Source organism: Leptopilina boulardi, unplaced genomic scaffold (assembly GCF_019393585.1).
Source record: "Leptopilina boulardi isolate dan_hultmark-lab unplaced genomic scaffold, ZJU_Lbou_2.1 LbouV2_249, whole genome shotgun sequence".
Lineage (NCBI taxonomy): Eukaryota > Metazoa > Arthropoda > Insecta > Hymenoptera > Figitidae > Leptopilina > Leptopilina boulardi.
The window spans coordinates 662,430-681,940 of NW_026137806.1; the positions used below are offsets into that span (position 1 = coordinate 662,430).

Genomic DNA, 19,511 nt, shown 5'->3' on the forward strand with positions numbered 1-19,511 from the left:
AAAAAAAAAAAGTGAAACGAATTTTTATAAAGTAGAAAAGAACTGTCAACCTGATAAAAATGATTCAAGCTCAGTTCATGTGGTGAGGTAACTATTGTAATGAAAGGAGTGAAACTCCAGTGGAAAATTTCTATTACAGAACCAAGTTGCCATTGTTAGCGCAAATAGACACATATATATATATATATACATTTATACAAGTACCTTTAGTTTTTGCAAAGGCTGTGAAACCCGCATGACAAAAACAACAGTCGTAAGCTCTGAAAAGTACCAGACCAAAGTTAACGGCCTTTATATTTGAAACAGTCCTTTTTTTCTCGTCTTTTTCTTTTTTCATTTTCATACTCACCAAATTTATCATATTCACTTTAATTAAGAGTCGAAAAAAATCACCTCCTTTTGAGTTTCCAAATTTTTAATTTTAATAAATATTAAAAAAACGTTTTCTAAATTTTAACTTTAAAATTACAGACACATTTTTTTCTTTCAATTATAGCAAAAGCTATTTTTTTTTTTTTTTTGTTCCTATTTTTAAATTTTCTTGTATTTTTACAATTATAAAAATTATTTATTACCATAATTATTATTTGACGATTAATAAAAATTTTCAATAAATAAAAATAAATAAAAATTAAAAATAAATTTAACTCAAAAATTTTTTTGTTTATTAAATTAAGGGCGTATTCAAGATTTTCCCAGATTTCTGTAATTCCTATGTGATAAAAGCAATTGTTAATTACACTAACGATTCTAAAGTCTTTGGTCACCGAAGAATTCTCTCGAGATTCATTTCAGGGCTTAATTAAACTTTATATATATATATATATATAGCTAACGAAATGTGAGGTAAAAAAAAAAATAGATAATATCCTTTCCTTTAAAATCACGTGATAAGATATATATCTGGAAAAAACACATTACATGAATATTTAAAAAGGTTTTTTTAAATGAAACTCTAAAAATAATATTGAAATAAAAATTTATTTAAAGAAAAAAAGTCAAGGTAACAAGTTGAATCGCAATTTGTCAAATTTAAACTTAATTATTTTTTAAAGTTATTATCGATTTTTATTTTATTTTTGGTGAAAAATTGACATTTTTTTTTTTTAAAAAGACATTTCAATAAAACTTTATTTTCTTTTTTATATGTTAATAATTATTTTATTTTTTTTTTTATTATTATTCTAATATTTTTGTTATTTCTATATGTAATTTTGCAAAATGTGGAAGAAAATAAAAATAAAATGTCGAATTTACCTCGTTATTACAAGCCAAGATTACAAGTTTATATAGAGGTTGAGACTGATTTCACGGCCTAAAATTGCATTCTGTAATTCTCCTGAATTCGTAGCAAAGTTGCTGATGATCCTCTCGCCTACAGAGATTTCAAAAGGATAATTAACCCTTAATTCTCGTCAAAACTTTTGCAATTAGTGCCTAACGGTATTTTTAGCCCCCTCCCAAAAAAAAAAAAATCCAACTGAAAATAATTTCATTTATATCTTCACTTTTTTATATTAAATCAATATTTCACCTTTTTTCCAAAAAAAAAAACATTAAATATTTTTTGCGTTTACAAAGAAATTTTTTAATGCACGCAAAAAAATATTTATCTTGAACAGCGATATGTTTCTCTAGAATAGGTAAAACTATCACTGTTTTAGTGAAACATATCGCTATTCCAGTGAAACTTATCGCTGTTCCAAGTAAAAATTTTTTTTCCTATGTATAAAAAAAATTTATCCTACAGAATGTAAAATTTTACAAATATTAAAATGTAAAAAAAAAAGTATTAAATAAATAAAATAACAAAAGTAAAAACAACGAATTTTTTTCTCTAGAAAATTTAACCAAAAGAAAAATATTCATTTTTATAACAAAGACGCACTTAGAAAAAAAAAAAAAAAAAAATGAAAGGATTTTGAAAAAAATTTTAAATCTCAATTTTCAAAGGGCTTTTTTAAATTCAAGTTCACAAAGTAATTTCTCGGAACTATTTCTGCTTTATTTCATACATCGTTTTTGTACATGAGTATAGCGTATTGCAGAAAAAAAAAAAAAAAAAAAAAAAAACAGAAAAATATCAAATGGAAAATATTTTTCTTTCGCGCAAATGCCAACAAGCTTAATGGATTCTTCAGAATCGTCAGAATTTTTTAATCGTAACGAAAATAAAGAATTTCCATTTTCAAATCGACTTTACAATTTTAAATGTCGTAGGTCAAAAAAAGCTCATTTTATATCGCAAAAAAAAAACCTTATTATATGTGGAGAATAAAAAAATCTGTTTGTGATGATAAAATGAGAGCTAAAAATTTGTCGGTAGAAATTATTTTACTTCAATAGGCGCATCTCATGGATTTATGTCCTCTATTTGTGTCCATAAGAACACAAAAAAAAAACCAACTTTAATTTATAATTTCTGTAATTTTATTTTTTACTGTTTTATACATTGTTACATTATTTTTTTAAGTAACTTTTTTTTCAAAACTATATATATTTATAAAATTATTTTTTACTTATTGCTGAAAAAATCGATTTCGTAATTTTTATTTTTCCTTAACAAAGGAACTCATCTTGAAATTCAATTATGTAGCAATGCATGTGGAGTGCTTGAGAAAGTCCAACAAAGTTTGATCAAACCGAATGCAATGTATTATCGATTTAGTTTAAAATTCGTTTGATCTGTACTACTTAATATTTATTTAGGATAAGTAACTAAACATTGTTCTTTGTTGTACAATATCTAAAATTTCCAACTAAAGAATAAGAAATCATTATTATACTTTGCCATATACATATTTATCCTGTACAAATAAAAGAATTTCATTCTTAATCTTTTTTTTTTAAATTTCTAATTTATTGACAGAAAATTACATGGAAAAAAAGAAATTGCTTACAAATGCTAAATTATGTTTGCTATCGGATCTATCAAAATTAGTAACCACAGCTAAATTTTTTTGCTATGACAACAAAAAAGTTTTCTATGATAAACAATATCAGTGTTAATTTTTTAAAAATTAACCGTCACAGCAAACTTTTTTGACACCACAGCAAATTTGTTCGCTGTCCCTATATTAGCTAACATAATTTGATGTGGCAACAAATTATTTCGCTGCCATAGAAAATTTTTTCTATTCATGTATTTTAAATTTACTAATTTTAAGGTTTTAATTTTAATCTTCTCAAAATTTGAAAGGAATTGTAACAATCAAATATGTAATAGAAAAAAAAGTTTTTCAACAAAATTTTCTGATATAATTTTTTTTATAAATTCATATACGATATTCCAAAGATAGATTTTTTTTCTCTTCGTTTTCATCACTTTATTTACCTATTGTATATAGTAGTTTTTTTATTTGCACAATAATAAAATGCCCAATATCGAGACTAAACAAAAGAAATACATTCAAGACATTGGAGAACATGAAACAAAAGTCCCATTGACTTTAGAATTTCTCGAAATGAAGTTTCGTCAATAAAAGAGAACTTTGGTCTTATATACTTTATATATATATATATATATATATACTCCAAGAAAATTCACCGACAGGAGAGGAACTTTTACATCTTTGTGATACTTCTTCAACGTCCTACTCGTTCCTTGACTCATTTAACTATCTTTCCGTATCTTTTTATCTTTCTCGTACATTTAGAATAAAATATGGCTTACATAATCCAAAAGTTAGAATTCATGCCAGAAACTTTCTATAAAAGATATTTCTTATGACCAGAAAAAAAATGGGTTAATTGTTATAAAAAAAAATAATTGTTATATACAAAAATTCTTGTTAAAAAATAAGGGGGTACAAAAAATATTTTTTTTTTTTTTATAAGAAAAGATAAATTTTTTAAAAAAAATTTATATTAATTGTTTATAGGTCGTTGTCAAAATGCAATTGGAAGAAGAAGCATAGAGATAAGGACAAAATCAATAAAGTTCAAAGACAAGGAGAATTCGTGAGTTAATTTTTTTTCTTCTTTTACGTTATTTTAAATTATCAAAAATAAAATTAATAAACGGCTATTATGAATTTATGTTATATGTAAATGAATTATGAAATTTATAATAATTTATTATTTAACAAGTTTTTCATTAAATTAAGAAATTAAATTTTATATTCTATTCTTTCATCGGGATAAATTAATTAAAATTAAATTATTAATAACGGAACGAATAAAAAAAAATATATATATAATTGAAATATTATTAGTTTTCGTACTTTTGTTTAAAAAAAAAAAAAAATTATTTCTTAAAGCAGCCGACTGTGAATTCAATATATATATAGAGTCCATAATATAAAACGTTTATTATATTCTTCTCTTTTCGCGCCAACACCCCCGACGGTTGAGTTCCCTCTGCTTCAAAAAAAAAAAAAAAAATTGAATTATCGTTCCGTCAGAACCGCGCGATATTAAGTTTAATTTCAGTCTAGCGGAGAAGAAGAGAGAACCATTCTGGAATTCCTTTCCCGAGAAACACTTTGTTTTCCATTAGATGGAACGCGTCTCCCGAGGGTGGAAGGACGCCCGATGAAGAGGCGGCCCTTATGGACCAAGAAGTTGAAGCTGAAACGGAAGTAGTGCCTCGGGGAACCGGAAATAGGAATGGGAATTTTCCTCTAGACTCTAGTAAGTGAGCCTTATTTATTTTCAGTTTTCACTTCCTTTTCATTTTTTTTTCATCTCTCTCTCTCTCTCTCTCTCTCTCTCTCTCTCTATATATATATATATATATATATATATATATATATATATATATATATATATATATATATATATATATATATATAGCAAAGTGTCAACACCAGAAAATGAAAATTTCATGTATAATGAAGATACTGAAAATGAACTATGAATTTTTCTACAAATTCTTTGACTTTGTTTTTTTCTATTCATAAAGGTGTAATTTTTTTATGTCTGACTAAAATCTGACATACTACTAATTTTGAAATTTTATAATTACTGTATGTTTTATTGTAACTGAATTTTACTGATATTAAAGTGACAAAAACTTTTCAGTTTGTCTGACTAAAATTGACCTTTACTACTGATAATAAAGCTTTCAAAAAAAAAATTGTAACTAATTTTTTACTACTGATAGTAAAGTTTTAAAAATTTGCCTTGTTTGATTATAGCTGACTTTTACTACTGGTATGATAGTTGTAAATTTTTAAATTTTGTCTGACTGTAACTGATGCTACTACTGAACTAAATTAACTAAAATTTACCTTTACTACTGATAATAAAATTTTAAAAAATTTACTTGTTGTCTAACTGTAAATGACATTTTCCTACTGATAATAAAGTTTTTTAAATAAATTTACTTGTTGTCTGATTAAAATTGACCTTTACTACTGATAATAAAGATTTTAAAAATTTTCCTGTTTGACTATAACTAACTTTGACTACTGATAGTAAAATTTTAAATTTTTCTTGTCTGACTATAACTGACTTTTACTACTGGCATCGTAATTATACACTTTTTTTATTTTGTCGGACTGTAAATGACGCTACTACTGATATCAAAATAAAAAAATATTTTAAAGTCGTCTGACTAAAATCGACCTTTACTACTGATAATAAAGTTTTTAAAAATTTTCCTGTTTAACTATAACTTTCTTTTACTACTGATAGTAAAGTTTTTGAAATTTTTCCTTGTCTGACTATAACTGATTTTTACTACTGGTATCATAGTTGTAAATTTTTAAATTTTGTCTGACTTATACTGACTCTACTACTGATATCAAAATAAAAAATATTTCAAAGTCGTCTGACTAAAATTGACCTTTTCTACTTATAATAAAGTTTTAAATATTTTCCCGGTCTGACTATAACTAATTTGTACTACTGCTATCATAGTTGTAAAATTTAAATTTTGTCTGACTTATACTGACTCTACTACTGATATCAAAATAAAAAAATATTTTAAAGTCGTCTGACCAAAATTGACCTTTACTACTGATAATAAAGTTTTGAAAAAAATTGTCTGACTGTAACTAATTTTAACTACTGATAGTAAAGTTTTAGAAATTTTCCTTTGTCTGATTATAACTGACTTTTACTACGGGTATCATAGTTGTAAATTTTGTCTGACTTATAGTGACTCTACTACTGATATTAAAATTAAAAAATATTTTAAAGTCGTCTGACTAAAATTGACCTTTACTACTAATAAAAAAGTTTTAAATTTTTTCCTGGTCTGATTATAACTAACTTTCACAGAAAATTAAAAGGCATTAAAATAAGCTGCAACGCTTCTTATATTAATCCAATTTTGCTTATTTTAATACAAAAATGGATTAAAATAAGCAAAATTGTATTAAAATAAGAAGCGTTGCAGCTTATTTTAATGCCTTTTAATTTTCTGTGTTTACTAAGGGTATCATAGTTGTAAACTTTTTAAAACTTGTTTGACTTATACTAACTCTACTACTGATATCAAAATAAAAAATATTTTAAAGACGTCTGACTAAAATTGACCTTTACTACTGATAATAAAGTTTTAAAATTTTTCCTGGTCTGACTATAACTGATTATCACTACTGGTATATAGTGGTAAACTTTTTAAAACTTGTTTGACTTATACTGACTCTACTACTGATATCAAAATTTAAAAAAATTTAAAGTCGTCTGACTAAAATTGACCTTTACTACTGATAATAAAGTTTTAAAATTTTTCCTTGTCTGACTATAACTGATTTTTACTACTGGCATCATAGTTGTAAATATTTAAATTTTGTCTGACTGTAACTGACTCTACTACTGATATAAAAATTAAAAAAATATTTTAAAGTCGTCTGACTAAAATTGACCTTTACTACTGATTATAACATTTAAAAATGTTTACTTGTCTGAATATATTTGACTTTTACCACTGATATCAAAAAATGTAAAATTCATAACCTTTGTCTGACTATAAGCGACTATTACTACTGATATTAAAGTTATAAAAATTTTTCGACATTTTAGCTAATACTGAACTCATACCCAAAAAAAAATCATAAATGTTGAATTTAAATTATAAAATATAAAAAAATCTCAAGTACCTATTCCTCCTTTTTTTTACGAAAGTATCTTTGTTTTCATTATTTTTTTTTAATAGACCAATTTCCTCCACTTGACTATAAAACTTTTATAGCCCTCTATATATATATATATATATATATATATATAGCTTATTATCATACTAAAAATTATCATTTTAAAATATTATAAAGATGGGGATATTTTTTTTTTTATTTTCTCTTTTTTTTAGCGACAATGTCACTCATCACGAGGCTAAAAAATGATAACGACCATAATCATGTGAAGGAAGAAGCTAACAAGTCGTGGATGGATGTTACAGAGGAAAGTCGTGTTAACGAAATGAAAAATATCCGAGGACAAATTAAGAAAGGACCGGACTCAGTTGACGACATTGGGGAAAATGAGATTAAAAGAATGCGAGGACAAGTTGAACGAATGAGAAAGTACCGTGGGCAGCACCGACGAAAGCGGAAGTACCTTGACAAGAACACGAATAGAGAGAGGAAAATTCGTAAGAATAAAAAAGAACATAGCGGAAAAGGTAGACGACGTAAAGCAAAACGAAGGAAGAATGATAATAATCCAAGTCGTCTTTTCTTTAGTGGCTTAAGGTTTAACGAGACCAACATCTTTTTACAGCAACTTTCAAATGTAACTCCTAATAAGTACAAAGACAAGGAATTAAGAATGAAAAGCGAAAATGTTGAGGAGGTAAAAATTTTAACTTCATTTACTTTCTAAATCTTTTTTTTTTTTTTTTAATAATTTTTATATTTAATATTAGAATATTTGAGAAAAAAAAGTCCATGGGGGAAAAATTTTTGTCCTTATAGGTTGTTTCTAATAATCAAAGTACAACATCGAATGTTCAAGTGCAACTGACAACTGAATCAAGAACACAAATTCCACCAGAGCCAACAAAGCACTATCATAATAGTGATGGTACAGTGGAAAAAGAATTTTCCAAATATCTCGAGAGGGAAATTTCCAAATCAAAATTGGAAAATTTACCATATTTGGAAAGTTTTTCTAATGATAAATCATTTGTTAAAAATGAATATTCAAATTCATTGAATAATGAAATGAAAATTTACAACGATCAACAAAAAATGGAAGTACAATATCGTGTTCCAAAGCCAAGTGGTTATGAAAGTCCACGATTTAATGTTCAAAGTATGCTGGGTTATTCAAGAACGGAGGAAGACTTACCAATTTTGGAAATGGAAAAAGAAGTTCTCGAGCGAACGATGCAGGATTACAACGCTTATATGGCGTCGAACTTATTGGCTGGGAAATTGACTAGCGTCCGGAAGCAGCCAATCATGGCTGACGGTAATGATTCACAGAATGGGAAAGAGTTGGAAAATTCGTTAGACGAAGAGGAAACATCCAACGAGGAGGTAAACGACGATGAAATCAATGGAGATTTGTCCTGTATAAATGGAACATTTCTACCAGCACCTTTGGTTTTGCACGCATTGATCAAATATGTAAAGTAAGTATAATATTTAATAAATTATTCGAAATTTCACTATTTTTCAAAGTTATTGCTTTTTGAAAAATCATATTTAAAAAAATAATGCTTTTAAAAATTATAAAAATGATAAGAAGAAAATTAAGTTTTATATATAATCCGAATATCTACGCCTAATAAACCCTCATTTGGTAATAAATTAGAAAACGTATAATACCAAAATTTATAGCACGCCATGAAGCTAATCCCAAAACTCAAATAAAAGCTTCTGACTTATTGATCACGAATTTCCGCTCCGATTCTTTAATTACTTTTAAGGACAATTTGTTTTTTCTTAAATTTATCGTAAGCCAAAAAGAGATTCGTATTGTATATAAGGATCGAGTCCAGAATCTTGAATTTCAAGTTTTAGTTTTACTTTTAAACTTCTACTTGCTTAAGTTAGGTGAATCTCCGCAAGGAATTTAATCGTGTGCACTGTGCAAAAGTTGATAATTTCCATCTATATCATTTCAAATAAGTTCCAATATATATATATATATATATATATATATATATATATATATATATAATGGTATAATATATTTTATATGACATTTTCACACAATTTGGAGATATAACAGAATTATATTTATAACAGAAATTAGAACTATGATTTTATGTCTGACTAAAACATACTCTTTCTACTGAGCTAAAAATTACAAGAATTTATTGTCTGGATGAAATTCAACTTTAGTACTAATAATAAAGTTTTTAAAAAAATTAATTTTTTGGCTGACTGTAACTGACTTTTTCTACTGATACGAAAGTTATACAAAAAAAAATGTTAATCCTGTCTGACTAATTGTGTATTATACTACTAATAACATTGACTAAAATTGATTTTTACTACTGATAGTAAAGTTTTAAAAAAATTTCCTTGTCTGACTATAACTGAATTTTACTACTGGCATCGTATTTTTTTTTTATTTTATCTGACTGTAACTGACGCTACTACTGATATTAAAATTTTTAAAAATATTTTAAAGGCGTGTAGCTCAGCATCCACTGGACCAATCAAAAAGTGCGCCATACATTTTTTGTTCGGGACTTTTTGCTCAATTTTTTGGCATTATTCCCGAGTCATTATCTGTCAAATTTTTTTTTTCAAAAATTTTTCCCCAGTTTTAGTGAGTGTAGCTCAGCATCCGCTGGACCAATCAAAAAGTGCGCCATACATTTTTTGTTTAAGACTTTTTGCTCAATTTTTTGGCATTATTCCCGAGCGATTATCTCGCAAATTTAATTTTTCTAAATTTTTTCCAAAACCTTTACAACTAACAATAATATGTATAGAGTTTAAAACTTTGACTATAATTGATTTTTACTACTGATAGTAAAGTTTTAAAAATATTTCCTTGTCTGACTATAACTGAATTTTACTACTGACATCGTACTTTTTTTTATTTTGTCTGACTGTAACTGACGCTGCTACTGTTATTAAAATGTTTAAAAATATTTTAAAGGCGTCTGACTAAAAATGAGCTTTACTACTTATGATAAAGTTGTTAAAAAAATTTCCTGTTCACTAACATTGACTACTGATATTAAAATTGTAAAATATTAAAATGTGTCAGTCCTGAAATTGACCTTTACTACTGATAATAAAGTTTTAAAAAATGTAACTTTTCGTCTGACTATAACGGACCATTACTACTGATATTAAAGTCGCAAATTTTCTAATTTTGCCCAACTGATACTGAATTATACTATTAATATATCATTCATAAAAAAATTTTTCAACCTTGTCTAATTGAAATTTACCTTTACTACTAACAATAATATGTATAGAGTTTAAAACTTTGACTATAATTGATTTTTACTACTGATAGTAAAATTTAAAAATAGTAAAATTTTAAATTTTTTAAAAATTTCCTTGTCTGACTATAACTGACTGTTACTACTGACATCGTAATTGTACTTTTCTTATTTTGTCTGACTGTAACTGACTACTGATATTATGATGAAAAAAATATTTTAAAGGCGTCTGACTAAAATTGAGCTTTACTACTTATGATAAAGTTGTTAAAAAAATTTTCTGTTCACTAACATTGACTACTGATATTAAAATTGTAAAATATTAAAATGTGTCTGTCCTGAAATTGACCTTTACTACTGATAATAATGTTTAAGAAATTGTCTGACTATATAGTTGACTTTTACTACTGATTTTGGTGAAAAAAAAATAAAATCCATTTGTCTAAAGAAGAAATTTCCATAAATCATTTTAAAGATCCTCCATCCCTGGACATGAGTACCTTGAGGCTGACTATGAATGTGCCCCTGGATTCTATATGGCTTGGAACGAAAGTAGATTACTATGCAAAAATCGTCGATGGGTGGGTCAAGTACCAAAATGCAAGGTCAGACAAAATTTTAACGGAATGTGTGCTGAATTTCATTGTGAGCATTTTTGCAAGGAAATCAATGGTGAGGCTGAATGTTTTTGCAGAGAGGGCTTCATATCAGAAAAACAAAAATGCAAAGGTAAGTTATTTTTTTCAAAAAAAAATTCCCAAAAAATTATACAATGAAACCATATATGCAAATTTCTTTTGTTGTTGTCTTTGTTGTTTTCTTTTGTGTTTTGAAAATATATAATTTTGAAAACAAATATAATTATGATAAACAACAGTTTTTTTTTTTTTCTTCAAAATATCTTTTCTAGATATTAATGAATGTGAAGAGGACAACAAAAATTGTGAATTCAAATGCGTAAATACAGAAGGATCATATCGCTGTGAATGTCCTGAGGGAATGATGCTGGGAGAAGATAAATACACTTGTAAAGGTAAGTGCCACTTCAACTTGAAATAAGCTTTTTTTTTCTCTCGAGTCAGAGAGAGAAAAAAAAATGTTTCTCATATTCATGGAATTTATGTCATAAAAAAAACCATGAATTTTATTCTTATTTAAATATATATCATCAAAATCAGAATAAAAAAATATTTTTCAAAATAATGAAGAATTAAAAAAGCCACTTTTTTAAAAAAAAAAAAAAACTTGTTTCATTTCTGTTTTACTTTTATATATATAGAAAACTTCAATTTCAGCAGAGAATGTTGATTATATGAAGCACGAATTACGTGATGAGAATTTAATTCCTCAAGGTTTCTAGGTACTTTGAGAATGTTTTGTAAAGTTAATTTCTATAAAGTATATATATAATTTTAATTCAATCGTGCACGCAATAGACGAGGATTCTGAATTGCAATATATTTATTTTAAAAAAAAACTCTTTTTGAAAATAACATTCATTTTTAGTTTTTTCGTAAAGTAAAGTTCCTTTTGATGAAAGAAGGTAATTGAAGAACTGGTACAATTTCTGTTTTAGAATTAAAAAGATTCTTCAAAATTCTTCAATAACTGAGAATTAAGAAAAAGTTTTTTTCCTTAATGGCACCATTAATCACAATTAAAATGATATATTTTTTTATAAAAAAATGGACTCTAGTGGATATAATAAATGATGGATTAAAGGAAATTTATTGGGGAATTTGGGGAAATTTATTTCGATCGCCAGATATCAACGAATGTGTTTCAAATGAGGGACACGGTCCATGTCAGGATACGTGTCATAATCTTGTTGGTGGTTACGAGTGCAAATGCGATGGGCTACCAGGTACAATTCTGTCATCCGACAACCACACGTGCCATGAATCCGGTCCATGCAGCATCCGTAACGCTGGCTGTTCGCATACCTGCATCTCAACAATGGGTCGTGTATTCTGTTTGTGTCCTGATGGTTTTATGCTCGAAGACGATTGGAAAACTTGTCAAGGTGAGAAGAAAAAAAAATTTAATTTTCTTTCCACCTTAAAGTAGAATATATAATGGAAATTGTGTTCACTTCGTGTAATATGTTCATATATATATATATATATATATATATATATATACTTTGTGAAAATTTTCCATGGCACATTTGATATGTAATTATTATGCAGTGGGAGTTAGTAAAAGTTTTCGTGGAAATCTGAATATATTGTAGTTTGAAAAGTTAATGTTTGTCGCAGATGTGAATGAATGTGCAGTGCCAGACCTTCAGACGGAAGTTTGCCATTATGGATGCATCAACACACCTGGATCTTATCGATGTGCTGAACCTCAAGAACTGAAAGATCAACCCATTGCTGTAGACTTGCCAAATAGTTGTCTACCTGGTTATCAAGTCTCAAATGATGGCTCCTGCCTTGGTAAGTCATTCTCTTAAAATTATTCACTCAAAAATTTTCAATTATAATTTCAATTTTAATTATTATTAATAATTTTAATTATATGAATTAATTTTAAATATTTTTGAATATATGAGAAATTTTAATCACTTAATAGAAAAATGCAATCTAGCGAAAATTTTAACTAACTGACCTGAATTAAAGCTCCATAAAAGTTTTTCGACAGTTATCAGGAATCTCCTCCCCCCCCCCAAAAAAAAAACTGCGAAAGAGCGATTTATTGCTGATTGAGTTGCTTTCGTTTGAAATTTAAGTATAAAACTCTCGAAGGAATCATCTACCGCACGAACAATGGCTTTTAAAGTAGCTTAAACATTAAACAGCAGCCAGTAAAGAGGCTTTAGAAAAAGAGCCTTTTCCATTCAATCTCCTTTATCCCCCCCTTTTTTTTCACCAAAAAAAAAAAATCAACACTAATCTAAAAAGATTATAATTTTAATGAAATTTTAAATATGCAAAAAAAAAATTAATTAAATTATTATTTAAATGGAAAATTGGAATATTGTGATTTACACAAAATCTATATATATTGTATAGTAATTTAATAACCATAATTGAAATTGCCTTAACGAGCTTTATTGACTGAATTATATTTGATAATACAATAATTTAGTTAAAGGAAAATTGTAAACTGGGAATAGTTGATAATTCATCTTCACCTAGAAAATCACCATGGTCAGTTAGCAAAGTTTATTCGTGGTTTGTTAGAAACGACTAACCGATACTCTTTGATAACAACCCTTCTCATGGGAGATCAGCGTCCTAACGAGATTTCAACTTTGTGACCCCTTCACAACAGCCTCCGCCGTGCTGCAATCTAAGTACTAAATCGAATTAACTCCCATATGGCACTGCCTCTCTCTTAATAGCTTTCCGAAAAATTAAAAAATATATACAATTCTTCAAATTATATTTCATTAAAAAAAAAAAAAAAAATTTAATTAAAATAAAAAAATTTATTCTATGTTTTAGCAATGGTTGCTATCATAATAATTATTCCGAATTTATAAATAAATATTTCCCAGGTAGAAAAATTAACATTACTAACGTTACTAATATTACTAACGTTACTAATGTTACTAACGTTAGTACCTATAAAAAAATTAAAAAAATGTTTCTAAATTTTATTTTTGCAGAAACTTTGCCTTTCTAATTCTCATTCCCATTTTCACTTCCACTTTTTATAATTTTCATGCCCATTTTCACTTTCACTTTTTTATTTACATTACCACTTTCACTTCCACTTTTTCTAATTCTCATTCGCACTTCCATTCCCACTTCCACTCTTTCTAATCCTCATTTCCACTTTCACTTCCACTTTCACTTTTTCTAATTTTCATTCCCATTTTCACTTTTTTATTTTCGTTACCACTTCCAATTCCACTTTTTCTAATTTTTATTCCCACTTCCCTTTATCTAATTTTCATTCCCACTTCTACTTCCATTTTTTCTATTTCTAATTTTCATTATCTGTTGCCATTTCGACTAAAACTCTTTCTAATTTCTATTTACCCAACCATTTCCACTTTTTCCCAGGTGAAAAAATTAACGTTACTAACGTTACTAATGTTACTAATGTTACTAATGTTACTAACGTTAGTACCTATAAAAAAAATTAAGAGTTTCTAAAATATATTTTCACAGAAACTTTGCCATTACTTTCCCATTACCACTTTCACTTCCACTTAAACTTTTAATAATTTTCATTCCCATTTCTACTTCTACTTTTTCTAATTCTCATTCGCACTTCCATTCTCACTTCTACTTTTTCTAATTCTCATTCGCACTTCCATTCTCACTTCTACTTTTTCTAATTCTCATTCCCACTTCACTTCCACTTTTTCTAATTTTCATTCCCACTTCCACTTTTTTATATTCATTGCTACTTCCACTTTTTCTATTTTTCATTCCCATTCCTATTTCCACTTCCAGTTTTTTATATTCATTGCCACTACCACTTTTTCTAATTCTCATTCCCACTTTCACTTTCACTTTCACTTCCACATGTTCCAATTTTCATTCCCATTTCATCTTCCACTTTTTTATTTTCATTACAACTTTTTTATATTTTCACTCCCACTTCCAATCCTGTTTTTTAAATTTCCATTACCACTTTCACTTTTTCTAATTTCCATCCATTGTAATTAAAAAAAGTGTAAATGGTTGTGTAAATGGAAACTAGAAAGAGTTTTAGTCGAAATGGCAACAGCTAATGAAAATTAGAAGTGGAAAAAATGGGAGTAGAAGTGGGAATGAAAATTAGAAAAAGGGAAGTGGGAATAAAAATTAGAAAAAGTGGAAGTGGAAGTGGTAATGAAAATAAAAAAGTGAAAATGGGAATGAAAATTAGAAAAAGTGAAAGTGGAAGTGAAAGTGGAAATGAGGATTAGAAAAAGTGGAAGTGAAAACGGGCATGAAAATTATAAAAAGTGGAAGTGAAAATGGGAATGAGAATTAGAAAAAGTGAAAGTGAAAACGGTAATGAAAATAAAAAAGTGGAAGTGATTTTCGACAAGTTTCTGCAAAAATACAATTTAGAAACATTTTCTTAATTTTTTTATTGGTACTAACGTTAGTAATATTAGTAACGTTAGTAATATTAGTAACGTTAGTAATATTAGTAACGTTAGTAATATTAGTAACGTTAGTAATGTTAATTTTTCTACCTGGGTTTTAATTACCATGGATGGAAATTAGAAAAAGTGAAAGTGATAATGGAAATTTAAAAAATTAGGAATGGAAGTGGAAGTGAAAATATAAAAAAGTTGTAATGAAAATAAAAAAGTGAAAGATAAAAAGGGAATGAAAATTGAAACAAGTGGAAATAGGAATGGGAATGAAAATTAGAAAAAGTGGAAGTAGCAATGAATATAAAAAAGTAGAAGTGAAAATGGGAATGAAAATTAGACAAAGTGGAAGTGAAGTGAAAATGAGAATTAGAAAGAGTAGAAGTGAGAATGGAAATGCGAATGAGAATTAGAAAAAGTTTAAGTGGAAGTGAAAGTGGTAATGGGAAAGTAGTGGCAAAGTTTCTGTGAAAATATATTTTATGAAACTCTTAATTTTTTTTATAGATACTAACGTTAGTAACATTAGTAACGTTAGTAACGTTAATTTTTTCACCTGGGATTTTTTTCTAATTCTGTCAGATTTGAAAAAATTCTCTTAATCATTAAATATATATAAGTTTTTAGTGTATAAAATTTTAATTGGAATCATGAGAAAAAAAACAAATTATTATTTTTTTTAAACATATTTAATATTTGTATATATACCCAAAGCCTTTTCGACTACGTAATCAAGTTCCTGAGTTTCGTTTCATCCAATTTAGGTTTGTAATTACCGTGTTCTGTATCGTAAATATTTACACTTTATGTTTATCATATTAACTATAAACTATAAATCAATATAAATATATACTTTTAACAAAATATATTACAGAAAAGAAAAATCATTATTTTTATTTTACCAATAAAAAAAAATTTGATATTGTTGAAAATTTTGTATTTTTTTTTTTATAATTTATGCGAAGGAGTTATGATTTTTTTACGCATTCAATTTCATTCATCTTTGATTATTACATATAAGTGAATTTTTGAATGTAAATTGAAAAGAAAGAAAAAAAATCCCCCCCACCCCCAATAGAGGGAACTTATGCGTCTCTAAGGTGATTCTATTTATCTCGAATATTTTACAACCCACTTTGCTCTGTTCAAGACATAAACGAGTGCGCCAAAGGCAATGGTGGGTGCAATGAAGTATGCGAGAATACTGCTGGCAGCTTCTTTTGCGCTTGTGATGGCGATGAAAGAATTTTATCTTCTGATGGAAAATCTTGTACTGGTAATATATTATCAAAAATTAAATATGATTTATATATTATTAACGAAAATTATTATATTTTCCTTTTTAAAAATTCATAGTTTGAACAAAAAATTTTCTAACTATATTTGTTTCATTTTTTTTTTTTTTTTAAATTAATACAATATAATAACTTTATAATGTCATCGCAAGTTTATGAACATGTTTCTGATACACGTTGACCGGCATTAATATTCTTGATTCATAGGCATAATATGCAAATATTGTGATATGCTTGCAAATGTAGTATCCACCAGTAAACATAATCCGATGTGCACATTGTGAAACTATTGCATGTCATCAATTCGACTATACAATTCCGTGTTTACTTTCAATAAATTAAATTCCAAAATGATTATATTTATTGGCTTTTTAAAATATTTTATTATTTTTTCCAACGCACTTATTTGTCACAGTAATTTAAAAGTATTTAAATTGATACCAAAAATATCACTGAAAATTAAAAGGCATTAAAACAAGCTGCAACGCTTATTACTTTAATACAATTTTTATTTTAATCCATTTTGGTATTAAAATAAGCAAAATTGGATTAAAATAATAAGCGTTGCAGCTTATTTTAATGCCTTTTAATTTTCTGTGTACTTTTAAATTAGTGTGATACTTTTTTAATTTAAAAAAAAAATAGACATCAACTTCTACCTGTGTCCACCTTTAAATCCTGCGGGTCATGGTTACTTGATGTGTTCTCTGTCCTCATCATCAAAATCATGGAAGGACAAGCAAAAAAATGACAATCAACCAGGAACAAAATGTTTTCTAAAATGCCCCGCTGGCTATCAACTTCATGGCGAGTATGAATTGACCTGTCGTCCAAATGGCACTTGGGATGGTCCAAAGCATGGTGAATGTGTCAGTAAGTAATTTTTTTTTTTTTTTTTTTTTTTTAATTAAAAATTTTGCTTAAAGAATTTTGGAGAAAATTTTTTTTTTTTTTCCCGACTGTTTCAGGATACAGTAAGCCGCGTTTGGATTGTCCAGCAGATGTTACTGCAGAACTATCACCGGGTCGAGATGAAGCATTTGTAACGTTCGATCAACCATCAACGGATTTAGATTGGTTTCGATATGTTCGTTCTAAGCCAACTTGGGGCACCAGACTGGAAGCTAATCTAAAATTGGGTGTTCATGAAGTCACATTCTATGCTCGTCATCCTGTCTCAAAGAAGCAAACTAGCTGCACTTTACGAATAATCGTTACAAGTTAGTCAAACATTTTATTTTTTATTTCTATATATTAATTAAAAATTCAATTTTATTTTATTCATTTCATAAAATTTAATATAAAAAATAAAAGAAACAATTTTTTTTATTTGAAACAATATCGTTATCTATACATTTTCAGCTTTTGTAATACCTATTTTTCTTTATATTTTTGTTGATATTCACTTTTCAGATTTTATATATACATTCGAAATAAATAAATAAAAAAAAAATTTTTTTCTACAATTTAATTAAGAAACCTAAAAAAGTAAACACAATGTTTTAAATTAAAATCCAGTTTATTGCAAAAAAAAAAGACAGTATAGGGAAAAGTTAAAAATCAAAAATATATTTGTTAGGAATAAAAAATTTTTTTTATGAACAAAAAAGCTTTGATTAAACAATCCATCGAACTATTCAACAAAAAAAATTTCATTTTTGATGAAAAGTGTTTTTATTTTTTATATATAAATCGAAAAATTAAAAATTTTTTTTTTTCAAAGTTAAATTGTCTCAATAATAAGAAAAAAATATTGAAAAAATATTATATCATTAAAATGAGATATGAAGTATTTGTCATGTGCAAAATCTATTTTACACTTCTCAAAGACTAGTCAAAACACTATATACTATATATATATATATATATATGATGAATACGACTTGATTTAATTAAATACGTTTAATTATATCACCGCCGAGGGAAAACCACAATTTCGCCAAGAAGAGGACACCGATTTTAGAGATGAAATTATCCGAATGCTTATTTCCCAAAACCATTCGCACTGCATTACTAACATATTCGTATTGTTTCCTAATACATGTTCCAATTAAACATTCAAACCAGTTATAAAATAATTTTCTCTTTTATTATTAAATATACTTTTATTTATTAATAAATATAATAATTTACCATCATTTTATTATCATATAAATAATAAAATAAATATTTCAAATGAATTTTTATTTCATATATTAAAAAAATTAAAAAAAGATTTTTCTAATAAATAACGAAACTTTTCATTTCCCAATTTAAAACGAAAATTTTGTAAATTAAAAAAAAAAGATTTTCCATTCTTCTTTTTTCCAGATGGTGAAGCGCCAAAAGTAAAAAATTGTCCAAGTGATATAGAAGTTTCTGGACAAAATGGTTCAGCTGTCAATTGGGAGGAGCCAATATTTACTGATAACGTGAAGGTCATGAAAATTCACAGTAATGAGGTAAGATTTTCAATTTTAATTTAATATTTATTTATCAATAAAATTATTTTATTAATTGTACTAAAAAAAAAATTTTTTTGATTAATATTTATTACTTTTAATTGACAACATTATTTATTTATTTTCAAAAAACTTTTTTAATTTTCTAATTGAAATATTTTATATATTTATATATGAATATCATGGAATTTGTATAAATCATTTATAGTTAAAGGCTTCTTTATATATAATTACTATATCTACAACGAACATAAAATAATTAAAGGAAAGTAGAATTTTTTCTTCTTTTTCTCCTGAATAAATTCTGCATTTATTCAAGCTTAACTGAAAAAAAAAAGTTTTAAATAATATTATCTCTCTTTTATATAATGGATTAAAGTTTTTTTCTTTATTATACAGAAAATAACTCGGTTTTATTAAATTATTTTCTC

At 26.5% G+C, this 19,511-nt stretch overlaps 1 protein-coding gene across 2 annotated transcripts in view; it reads left to right on the plus strand.

Moving 5' to 3' along the window:
* LOC127280708 (uncharacterized) overlaps positions 1-19,511 on the plus strand; it is a 33,132-nt gene that overhangs the window by 9,082 nt on the left and 4,539 nt on the right. Inside the window, exons 2-13 of one of the 2 annotated variants that reach the window (XM_051303914.1) lie at positions 3,882-3,960; positions 4,499-4,632; positions 7,259-7,740; positions 7,863-8,524; positions 10,776-11,029; positions 11,211-11,333; positions 12,066-12,323; positions 12,559-12,738; positions 16,495-16,620; positions 17,285-17,512; positions 17,608-17,859; positions 18,950-19,080. In XM_051303914.1, coding sequence (XP_051159871.1) covers positions 3,882-3,960; positions 4,499-4,632; positions 7,259-7,740; positions 7,863-8,524; positions 10,776-11,029; positions 11,211-11,333; positions 12,066-12,323; positions 12,559-12,738; positions 16,495-16,620; positions 17,285-17,512; positions 17,608-17,859; positions 18,950-19,080 — 2,909 coding nt within the window. Of the gene's footprint in view, positions 1-3,881; positions 3,961-4,431; positions 4,633-7,258; positions 7,741-7,862; positions 8,525-10,775; positions 11,030-11,210; positions 11,334-12,065; positions 12,324-12,558; positions 12,739-16,494; positions 16,621-17,284; positions 17,513-17,607; positions 17,860-18,949; positions 19,081-19,511 lie in introns of those variants that run through there. The other variant, XM_051303915.1, reaches the window with a different exon arrangement.